The sequence below is a fragment of the Gracilinanus agilis genome, chromosome 4 (assembly GCF_016433145.1).
Source record: "Gracilinanus agilis isolate LMUSP501 chromosome 4, AgileGrace, whole genome shotgun sequence".
Classification (NCBI taxonomy): Eukaryota; Metazoa; Chordata; class Mammalia; order Didelphimorphia; family Didelphidae; genus Gracilinanus; species Gracilinanus agilis.
In genome coordinates this window covers 402,075,238-402,087,793 of record NC_058133.1, presented here as the reverse complement: position 1 = coordinate 402,087,793, position 12,556 = coordinate 402,075,238, and the positions used below count along the sequence as shown (strand labels likewise).

General features: G+C 33.1%; 1 protein-coding gene across 3 annotated transcripts in view; it reads right to left on the bottom strand.

The window, feature by feature from the left end:
- Positions 1-10,799, bottom strand: part of ADGRG6 (adhesion G protein-coupled receptor G6) — a 186,573-nt gene extending 175,774 nt beyond the window's left edge. For all 3 annotated transcript variants that reach the window (XM_044677199.1, XM_044677200.1, XM_044677201.1), the window contains exon 1: positions 10,700-10,799. In XM_044677199.1, the coding sequence (XP_044533134.1) occupies positions 10,700-10,799 (100 nt within the window). The remainder of the gene's footprint in view (positions 1-10,699) is intronic.
- Positions 10,800-12,556: the final 1,757 nt, after the last annotated feature.

The window sequence follows — 12,556 nt, the reverse complement described above, 5'->3', positions numbered from 1 at the left end:
AGAAGGATGTAATAGATGTACATCAAAAGGTATGCACAGATAGGAAAAGTATCAAACAGAGATCAACAAATAACAAGCAAGTTCTTCAATTATACAAGAAACCTAGAGTAGGTAGTCAGGTTGTAAAAGTCTATATATTTTTTCCAGAGGTGTGAGGAAGCCACTATAGTTTCTTTAGCAAAAGAATGTCATGTTCCACTCTGTTCTTTAAGATTTTACTTTGACATCTGTGAAGAAGTTGAATGGTAAGAAGACTTGAGGCAGGAAGACCAATTAGGAGGCTGTTTAATATAGTTTAGAAAAAGGGCAAAATTAAAGTGTGAACTTCAGCAATTTACTGTGGAAATCAAGAGAAAATAGATTTGAGGGCATCTAATGGCTTAGTGGATAGAAAGCTAGGCCCAGAGACAGGAGGTCCTGGGTTCAAATGTGACCTCAGATTTGGTTCAAATCAGATTTTAATTCTAGCTGTGTGACTCTGGACAAGTCATTTAACCCCTACTGCCTAGCCCTTACCACTCTTCTGCCTTAGAATTGATACATAAAGTTGATTCTAAGATGGGAGATAGGTTTTTTTTAAAGAATATGGATGTGAGAGATATTGTTGATGTAGAAACAACTATATTTGATAGATAATGAAGAATGAGTGAGGAGGAAGAATCAAGGATAACTAAAGTTGTAAATCCATGTGACTGAAGGGATAGTATTGCCACTGACACAAATAGGGAAATTAGTAAGAAAGGAGGGTTTGAGGGTAGAGACAATCACTTCTCTTATTTAGCACTTTAAGTCTTTGGGATATCCAACTGAAGAGAGCCAAAAAGCAGTTGGTGATGCAGTGTGGTACACAGTGAGAAGGGTGCTGAACTTGGAGTCATAGGGCTATAGTTCAAATTTTATTTGTTATACACTACCTGTGTTATCTTAGGAAAGTCAATAAAGCCCTACTGCCCTTGGTTTCTTTATCTATATCTGTAATGAGATGATTGGATTTAATTCTAGATCTATATTATGATAAAGGACTAGAAAACAGAAGAGAGACTAGGACTGGGTAGACTGGGAGTTTCCTGCTTAAATATTAATTCCATGGAAATTGATTAAATTACCAATAAATATGGTGTGAGAAAAGAAGTCCTGAAACAGAATCCTAACCTATCCCCACATATATGAATAGAATATTGATGATAATATAGCAAAGGAAATTAAGATAGGTAAGAAAAGAAGTAAATAATAGTATCACAAAAATATAGCAAGAACATCATATCTAGAATAAAGGAATGACCAACAGTTTCAAGAAAGGCCAAAAAGGATGAGAACTGAGAAAACACCAAAGATTTGGCAGTTAAGAAATGACTGGAAGCCTTGGGGAGAGCATTTCAGTTGAGTGATGAAATTAAAAGTGAGACTAGAAGAAACTGATACGTGAATGTAAAAGGAGAAGTGAGGGCAATGAGTATAGAAAGCTATTTATAAAAATTTGATTGTGAAAGGGAAAAGAAATACTTGTCAGGAGCTTGAGAGAATAGTGATCAAATGAAGATTTTTTTAAATATGAGAGATCTAGGCATTTTTATAAGCCATAGGGAAGTAGCCAGTCTGTAAGTAGAGATTAAAATGTGGGAAAAGTGGGCATTATTGAAAGGACAAACTCCTAGAGGATATAGGAGATGAGATAAAGGATACATATAGAAGGGTTACAGAATTTAAGTTTTGTAAAGGAATTCAGTGTCCATCTACTTCAAATCCATTCACAGAAGCAATCCTTCCTATTATAAATCAACCAGGTGGTCATCAATAATGGGGAACCCATCACTTCTCAAGGCAGACCATTCCACTTTTAGAAGGGTCTAATTTTCTCTTAAGAGTTTAAATTGCCTTCTTTGCAACTTCCATTCATTGTTACTATTTCTGACTTCTGGGGCCAAATGGAATAAATCCAATCTCTATTCCACATGACAGCCTTTCAAACACTTACACTCATATAGCCTTTTTCTAGTCTAAATGTCCTTCATTCCTTCAACTGATCCTTATATGACATGAATTTAAGGTCCTTCATGTTCCTGGTTGATTTCCTTTGGACATTCTTCAGTGTATAAGTATCATTCTTAAATTGTTGTGTTTAGAATTAAACACAGTATTCTAGAAAAGGTCTGATGAATACACTTTCTCTATTCTTGAACACTAGACCCTTTTTAATTTAGCACAAGTCTATATTAGCTTTCTTTACTGCTATTGACTCCTGACTGATATTGACCCTGCAGTTTACTGCAATCCTCAAATCAGCTGGATATATTGAATTTGCTAAACATATGGGACATCTGAGTAGAAATGCTCAGCAAGCTGTTGGAGATGTTGATTTGGAAGCCATAATTTTCTATTCATAGAAACAACACTTAAACCCATGAAAGTTAATGGGATCACCATAAGAGAACATTAATAGAGAAGGAAAAGATGATGGTGACTTTGACAGAAACAGGAAAGTTATTAAGAAGGGTATATTAGAGAAAAAAGATAGATTCTGGGGGCATTTGGTCTTACTAGTCAGAGAAAGAGAAAGAAATGAATGAAATGTAAAGAGAATTTGTACCTACCCAGAAGTAGTGGCACTATAATATGCTACACAAGTAGTTAGAGACTAAAGTGTGGATGAAGAATTAGTGATGTGTTTGAAACGATCAGAATATGAGTCAGTGAAAAAAAAATGGATAGAAATGAAGATGGGCCTGTGTGGTAGGTAGGGAGTGTGAGTCAGTTTTTGTTGTGAGTGAATGGAATGTGTTTAGGTATGAATCATTTGAAAGTTGGAGGCATGCATGGATCACTGGCTGTAAATATACTCCAATTATAAATTCAGCCTCTTTTTTCTTCAAGCCACTGAAAATGAAAGAACAGAAGGGGGCCACTCAGGGCTGAAAACCATTTTCTGGTTTTGTCCATCTCATGGGCTTCTACAAACAACTAAAACTTCAAGTACTGAAACTTTCACGAATGAGTCATTTTGCATTTTGCTATATTAGGAACCACATAAACAATTTCCAAAGCTTTTATAATTTAGTAGAAGCTATCACACCTTATACTCCAGAACCTGGGACCCATTTTTATAACAGGCCAGAGCATCAAAATAGGATTTCTCTAGAGGAAAATTAATGCCTAACTTATAAAACATGAGTAGAAAAGAAAAAAATTTAATACTTCTAGACACAATTAGCTGTCACTTAAAGCTTTTGAAATACTCTCCAAATCTAGAAAAATATATTTTACCTATGAGGTGAAAGAATGGATTTGATTATGATTGATATTTTAAGAAATAGTGAGACAATGCCAGTGAAAATAATTACAAATTCAGTTTTTTAGTTACCACTTCTGTATCCAGAAAATTATTTTTCCTTTTGCTGTGGTTTCTTATGATAATTGAGGTGGAGAAGGCTATTTTTATAACACTATAGCTGACATGAAGATTATTTTATCTTCTCCTCTATTCTCACTTCTCCCAAGCACTTCAATTTTCTCCAGAATTAGTAAGGAAATGCACAAACCTTTGATAGCCTCTTATCATTTCCCTCTTGGCTGTCATTCTTGTTTACCATGGGACCAATATCATTGAGGCTTTTCTAAGGTGAGTGGAAGAAACGTGAATTACTCTTCTTTGTTTAAAGAGATACTAATATTATAACTTCTGATCAAGCCTTCCTAAGTTCCTCTGGGGGGAAATTTTCTTAGTTATCTGAGTATAGATTATCCTTAAACATAGGACACATACTTGTAATGAAATCTATTCAAAAGCGGGGTGGGGAATGAGTATGTAGTGAAAAAATAACATTGACTCGGGCAGCTAGGTGGCTCAGTGGATAGAGAGCCAGGCTTGGAGATGGGAGATCCTAAATTCAAATATAATGTCAGATATTTCCTAGCCATATGACACATCATTTAACCCCAATTGCCTATCCTTAAACTATTCTTCTGTCTTGAAACCAATACTTAATATTGATTCTAAGACAGAAGGTAAGAGATTTATCTTAAATGTTGTTGACTGTACACTCTCTCAGATTTTATGAAAGTCAAAGTTAGGAAGGAAGAGTTGAAATGATACCTGTATTAAGACAAGTTGAGCAAATATCTTACGATTCCTGTCACAGATCTAAAATTCTCCTTATTCATCACTTGCTGACATAATTCTATAAACTGTAAACTTTTTGTGTAAATGTATTGACTTTTGAAAAGGGGGAAGAAAAACATAAGATAAGCAAATGTAATGTTAATTTTTAAAAGTTTTTAAAGAGAAATGTTTGTAAAAGTAAAAATGCATATAAAATATTGTCCTGTATACTTTCTACAGAATTGCCATCACTATTCTCTCTTGCTGAACATGTGATCAACTAGAATTCCTAGCTCCTTTTCAAATTAGTTACTATCAAGCCAGTCCTACTTCAGATTATTCTTGCACAAACAAATTTTTGAATTTATTGAATGCATAGGAATTTACATTCATATTTATCCTTGTTCCATTTCATCTTCTAAGTTTCACTACTGTTGTTCCAAGACAGATCAGAGATATTCTCTGAGATATTTTCTTAAAGAAGCAATATTTTTTCCACTCAAGTTTAGTTTAGGTAATTATTATAAGAATTGACACTTCACCTCTGTGGAACTCAATTTCCTTATCTGTAACTTTAGTGAGTAATATTAGAGGATCTCCAGGGCAGCGATGGATACAGTGTCATGCCTAGGGTCAAAAAGACTAATCTTGTGAGTTCAAATCTGGCTTGAGACATTTGCTAGCTGCGTGACCCTGGGCAAGTCATTTAACCCTGTTTGCCTCAGTTTTCTCACCTATAAAATTAGCTAGAGAAGGAAATGGCAGGTCACTCTAGTATTTCTGCAAAGTCTTGAAGAGTCATGAAGAATCAGACACAACTGAAAAAAAAACTAAACTGAAAATTAGATGATCATCAAGGTTCCTTTTTCAGTTATAAGATTCTATCATTAAATCCAAGGAGCATTAAGAAGAAACCAGATCTTAATATATCAGTTCCCAGGCTGGAGATACTTGAGGACTGAGAAAGTACAGGGCTGAAAGCTCTAGAGGAACCCTAAAGCATTTCACCATTCACTTGAATGATATGTTTAGTGATATGCCAAAGAATATGCGAACTGGAATCTCAACTGTGATAATATAATCACATCACTTCTGGTATAATTTCAGGAGCCCTGAATGACTCAATAACTGGAGGTATTTATGACTTAGCCATGTTTGTTCAATTATTTAGATATATACCAGCACAGTGTGGTGCTGACATTAGAAAAATGAATGCTAAGAGTCTATATAGGAGGAAAAATATCCATAGCATCTGGATTCACTTTTTTCAGTGAGTGTACCTGGCTTTTGATAATTTTGCTTTTCCCTGAGCTACTATACGAATAACACAATTCAAGCAGCACTTTCAAATACATATTCACTTCCTCGCTCAACCGTTGACGTGTCTTGGAAAACAGAACATTCAGATTTGAAATAATCTGCTGATATCATCGATTTTCTGCAGGGAAAGGGGACACCTCCCTCAGTGCTTATTAGTAAGGATATCTGTGTGGAAACAGGATCTTTGTTGTTTAGGAATTTGTTGGCTCCTACTGATTGTTTCCCGCTCTACTTGAAATCATAAACTTCTGTCTGCCTGAGATATCACTAGCATCTTCATAGCTATGAACTGTCAGGCCACATAAAAGAAGTTAGGATGTGAAATATCTAATGACAGATTCTTAAGAAAGATTTTTTTTCTTTTTGCTCTGTGTGCATGTGTGTGTTTAAACTGAAAACTTTCAAGAGATGGGTAGGTTATCAGCCAAGTGACTAATTTTTTTTAAATCCTAGATTCCTTCCTCCTTAATAATCTATATGATAATTTAGGCTTTCGGAAGATTTTTAAAAATTCTTTTAAAATGTTTAGTGATGATATTTTCTTTTTTTGTATCACTATCACTTCTTAATGATTCCCGAGTACCCTAAGGCTCGATAGAACTTTCCTTTGTAACAAAAATAGTACAGGCAAGCAAGACAAATCAACACACTAGCCATGACTGAAAAATGCATGCCTCGTTCCATACCTATTGTCCACAACCTTTCCTGTGAGCTGAGAGGTATACTTCATCATCAAATCCTTTGAAGCTATGATTGGTCAATTCATTGATTGTAGTTCCAAAGTCTTTCAGTGTTGTTTTCCTTTGCATTATTGTGGTAAGCATTTGAGTTTTTACTCTTGATTGAATGGTTTCATCTGCCTTCAGAGATAACTGCTGCTTTTAGTCACTGTTTAAAGTTATTTTTAACTGCCTATAGACTGGAAATTGCTTTCTACAATGAATCAGGAGCTTATTAAAGTGAGAGAAAGCTTATTTACTAATTTATGAACCCTCAGGCATTTCAATAAGCATTAACTAACAAGTCAACCCCACAAATCTACAACTTCATAAGGTTATTTAAAACTTCAGAGTCCGTTGACTTATGAATTTATCTTTTTCAATCTAAGGTCTCTTTTTATAGCAAGTCAGAGAGCACTGAAGGTTCTACTATACAGTCAATTGATATGTCATCATCAGTCAAGCAGTAAGGACTATACATGAGAGTAAACTTGAAGGTTTATTTAAGTCAGTTGGCTAGTCAACAAATATTTATTAATTTACTGTGGGTCAGGCAATCTAAGCTTGAAGATACAAACACCAAAAGGAAAGACGATCCCTGCCTTCAGGAGCTTACAATCTAATGTGGAGAGGAACACAGAAAAAGAAGATGATAAGGGTGAGAGAAAATGAAGATACAGGACTTGAAATCATGATGGAAAAGACCAAATTAGTTCTGCCAAAGAGGAAATGAAGAGATGACTGCCTTGCTTACATAGGTCAATGCTTGAAATTAAATTAATTGAGTTTGCAGGAAGGAAGTGGGCATGATGGAAAATTTCAGAAGAGTGCTGCCAGGTGGGATATTGCATATTGCAATATTAGGTTGCATACTGGTAGGCCACTTGATTTAAAAAAGGACCTTAGATATTACCGAGTCTAAAACCGTTAATTTATAAATGACATAATAAACGGGAAGCAGTATTAGCAAAATCACATAGATAGTAGGAGAACTGGATTTAGAAGTTGGTCTTGAGATTCTCACTCCAGTGATCTTAATAATACATCAGGCAATCTCACCCTTAAACCACTCTAGCAATAAAGGTTTGCAAAACCAAAAGTGAAATAGAGACTTGGTAATTATGTAGTTAACATAACCAATAGAGATCAATAGCTGATTTAGGGTTTGGGCACCAAAATTCCCTTTGGGGGTTAAATTGTGGAAAGATCATCACCTACAATGATCAACTTAGGCAGATTGTTCACAATTGTTTCCTGCACTTTGTGCTATACACGCAGAGATGAAATGTTACTTACACAATATTCTTCAACAATGCTATTTTTCAAACCTTGGTATAGATTAAATGTTTGTCATTTTTTGGGTTATTTTATAAGATATGAGGCTATATACAATAACAAGAGCACGGGGTTTAAATCTTATCTCTGCCACTTTTGAATCTGTATAACTTTAGGCAGATCATTTCAACTCTCTAAGCTTCCGTTTGTTCACCTGTAAAATGAGCAGGTTGAATTAGATTGACTCTAAAGGCCCTTTCATGATATTTTTATGAGGGGAAGAAAACTTTTGTAACCTTAAGTTGTGTTTATATAGAGTCATATATCTCTATGTGTTATCTAACATATCATACACATAACACATATGTAACATATTTATATATATTATATATAACAAAATAAGCTTTTTATATAGTCTTTTGGCTTAAACAAAAAACACACCTGTAAGTATAACTTTTTTTTAAAACCCTTACCTTCGGTCTTGGAGCCAATACTGTGTAGGCAGAAGAATGGTAAGGGTAGGCAATGAAGGTCAAGTGACTTGCCCAGGGTCACACAGCTAGGAAGTGTCTGAGGGCAGATTTGAACCTAGGACTTCCCATCTCTAGGTTTGGCTCTCAATCCATTGTGATACCCAGCTTCCACTTGTAAGCATAACTTTAATGACACATGTATATATGTATATACTGGAAAATATTTAGGTGACTTAAAAAGTTTACACAAATGATGACTTGCAAATTTTAAAAGTTGTTTAAAATTCACTACATAATATGATTGAAATGGATACATGAATAATAAATTATCATGCCATGAAGAGAACCAGATCAATTACTTTTCACAGTTATGAGTAGGGGGTGAATTTTAAACAAAACTAGAACTAGAGATAATTACAACAACTAAAGCAAAATTTAAATTTCATGAAATTGACAAAATTTTCATAAACAAAATTAATGCAATGAGAATAAGAAAGCAGGCAATCAATTAAAGAGGGAAATCTTTATATTAAGAACTTCTGATGAATGTCTAATAGAAATAGGCAAAACTCTTGCTCAAAGGATATGAACACAGTTCTCAAAAGAATTGCGAATTATTAAGGGTCTCATAAAATAGTGCTTCAAATCACTAATAATCAAAGAAACACAAGTCAAAATAATGATAAGGCTCTATCTCACACCCAGGAAAATTAACAAAGATGACAAACACAGAGAATGATTATTATTAGAGCTACTGTAGAAAGATGGATCAACTAATGGATTGTGGAGCTATGAATTGCTACAATAATTCTGGATAACAATTTGGAATTATGTGAAGAAAATGAATCTTTGACCGGAATATTCTTCTGCAAGTTATGTACCCTGTAGGAGTAGTTAATAACAAAAAAGGCACCAAATATGTCAAAAATATTTAGAGCATAACTTTTCGTATTGACAAAGAATTGGAAACAAAATTAATGCCTACTGTTTGGTGGATTGGCTAAAGAAGTACTTAAATATAATGGAATATAATTCACTATAAGGATTGAAAATATTGTAGACACAGAGAAGCATGAGAAGTTTTATGAACTGATACAAAGTAACTAAAAAGAGTAATGAAAACTACATATGTTCAACAACTTTAGTCTCGCCCAAAAAAATGAGAAGTATTTTTTTCTCTTTCTCTGTATGGACTATATAAAAACAAATGAAATTCCAAAATCTGATTTTTAAATTGTTTTTGAATAGAACAGATATTATTCACCAAGTCAAAGACTTAAAAGTATCCTTGGTTTTCCTGGGCTTTAATCTGTGCCTCATTTTATTTATTCAGATGAAAAGCTAGTGAAAAATTATAAAGAAATGCATTATAACTAATATGAAAACATGCCCATTGGTTTGTTATAAAGGAGACTGGCATGATAAAAACAATTCTTAACAGTTCTTCCATTCTAAGTATGGTCAAAATAATTTTTCATTTTGAGAATTTACAGCATGTAATTAATGTGTGTGTGGCTTAACAGCTCAATCTCTATCAATTTTGACAGATGTTAAACTCTTTTTTATTGAGAAAAGAAAAATCCAGTACTGTAGAGCTATAAAAATTCAACACAACTTTAATTCTCTGCCCTTTGCAAAAGCTCTGTCCCTTCCCTGACAGAGTCAGTAACTGAATGAATGCCTTTCTCATAAAAGAGAGAAAAAGTCATATGCAAAAAAATCTCCTGAAGGTTTGCTTGTGCTTTGGAGTCATTAAACAATGCTGAGGGAATTTTCCAACTAAGTAGTTGAAACTCCTAAAATTCTCTGTGCTCTGTCATTTGGAAAAAGTATTTACCCAGCAAATAAAAATGAGACTTTTTTCATGTGAAAGAGCCATTTCAGGAGATTATCTCTTTGTGTCTTCCAAAGTATCAAAAAGCATATATAAAAGATGACCATGATATACAGACTTTAAAGACATCCCTGATGTAAACTTCCCAGAAATTCCAACATATATATGTGTATTACTATAATTTAGCTATTTTATAAACTGATAAATTAATCTATCCAAAAAATTATAATCACTTCAAAGAGAAAAGACAGCATATATGAAAGAATAATGCAATTTATGCTTATTAACAAAGCCCAGATTTTATATTCATAATTTAGTTTTACATATCAAAAACATAGAATGGATTATAGAATTATTTATTTACATTGAACTCAGGATTTAATAGTGGAAAAGAATCTTCCCTCAAGAATCAAAATCTTACAATAAGAACAACAATTTAAAAAACTTTGGAATACGCTAAAATTATTATGGTTTTAATAATAACTCTCCCAAATCAATGTATTGCATTAATTTTGTACCAGCTAAAGGTTTTATTTTCCTTGAGTAATTTATATTTTGTTACAAAATATTAATTGTATTGACATAATACATTCAATTATGTCACTAACAAATCTTAAGAAGCAAAGAATAGCATGGATCAAAAGCTTTTTTCAATAAAATAAGAATGAGTACTTTATCAGATTTTCAGGCATTCAACCATAAAATATGAGCTAAATACATCAAGAATGCTAGTTAATGAAGAGAAATTCTAAAGAAACATAAATACTTAGAAAGTGCATGGTCATAGAAATGGTCATTCATCTGAGAAGAAAGATTTTTGAAAAGAAAGAAAAGGGCTATCAAGCAGCAAAGAGAGCATTCTGATAAAGAGGGGCGACCAAAATATCACTACCAATCTTACCTTACTGGAATCATTTTTAAAGTTTGAAAAATATATGTCACAAAAGGTAAATTTATTGACAAGAGAAAATCCTCCACTTACCTGAATGATGAATACAAACAGTATATATGGTAAGGAAGACGAGAAGAGGCTGCAGCTTCCATTTCCAATGACAGCTCCACATTCGACTTGTGTAAAACATCCTACATTGGGAGAAAGCCACGAGTAGGATATTTAATTGTAACAAAAATCATGAAATTGTTCTCAACAGAAGTTTGTAAAATGGAATTTTTACAATCTTGTTTTTAATAAAAAGTTAGGTTCTAATACAGGTCTTATTTTAGTCTTCTCACTACCCAAAGGAAAAAAAAAAGACCTGTGTATTCTATTTGCCCCAGGCTCCCGCTTTAAATTATGTCCAGCAGCACTGAATTGGTCTTTCTCCAACAGGAAACAATATACATTTTTTCTGCATGAAGAAGCTGGGCTATATCAAGATAACATAAGTAAAAATCATTCTGGTAATAAACAGCTAGTGTTTTTTTTTAAAGTAGCAGTATATAACTGACTAACTTGGAAGATATGTATGTCATCTTCACTTGCCATTTAGATTTCCATCTTAGAACTACCTACAAATAAGTAGTATTTTAAAGAAAATTTTTTCATTTTACGAAAGTCAGTACTTTTGTATATTGCTTTTCCCCCCTCAAATTAGATCCTAGGTAAACATCCCCCCCAATATAAGTTTCTTCCAAGAATATATTAATAACAAAGAAAACTGTGAAAACAATAGATTATACTGCATAAAATTATGAAAGAAATCTGATAGAGATGCATACAATATAGTAGTGTCAATTTTTATAGCTTTGAAAATTACCTAATACACAAATGTCTAATCTTAAATGAAAATTATATTTAGCAATAATTTCCATTTAAATATTTAAGCTATTTACCACCTCCAAACAAGCTTATACAAAGTTTCTCAAAAAGTCTTAGTGCAATTTTAAGCTTTAATAGTGTAAATAGCTATTGAATAGCTTCTTAATGGGATTATCCCCATTTTGTAAAGAGGAAACTGAAACTAGAAGAGATTAAGTGTCTTGCTTAATAATACAAAGCTACTAGGTTTTTGATGCAGAACTTGAACTTGCATCTTCCTGACTCAAAGTCCAGCACTTTATATACTTTAGCACTTAGCTGACCATCTATTTTATCGGTAAAAAACATAAGACACAGAGAGGTCAAAAGTTTGCCTGTAATAACATAAATAGAAAGCACATAGGCCAAGATTCTAGTTCAGGTCTTCTGACTGTAAGACCAGGCTTCTTTTTATGATAGTCCCCTGCCTCTTATGCTAGCAAAGCAAAGCCACTATCAAAAGAGCAACCACTAACACTCTACACTAAAGTGCATGCACTTCATAATAGGAGACCACTAGACATATACTTATGTATAATTCTAATAAGTAACATATCTGATTTCTTAGAAAACAATGTAATAAGAGACCTTGAAAGCAAAAAATTAGATGCGGCTTAAGAAAGTAGTGGCAGATACATAACTTAAGAAGCAGCAATTAAAATGCTAATAACAAGAAAAGTTTTATACATGTGTGTATACATATTATGCACATATATGCAAAAAATCAAGAAGAACTCAAAGAATACAACAATGGAGGAAAACAACTCAAACACAAATCAATAACCTAAGAAAATATAACTTCATTATAGAACAGTACTAAAAATGATATTATAAACACTGAAGCTCCAAAAGAGGAACAAATTATGTTAACTTTCTTGTTTAAGAAAATGGTGAAGAATGTGATTCATTGTTGAAAGATTACCTTGAACCTCTGATGTTTAAAACAGTAAACCTCAGTTAGGTTGGAAAATCCACTTACTAAGAATACTTCCAATAACTTTAAGTAAATGTCATATGCATATACATACATACATGTATGTG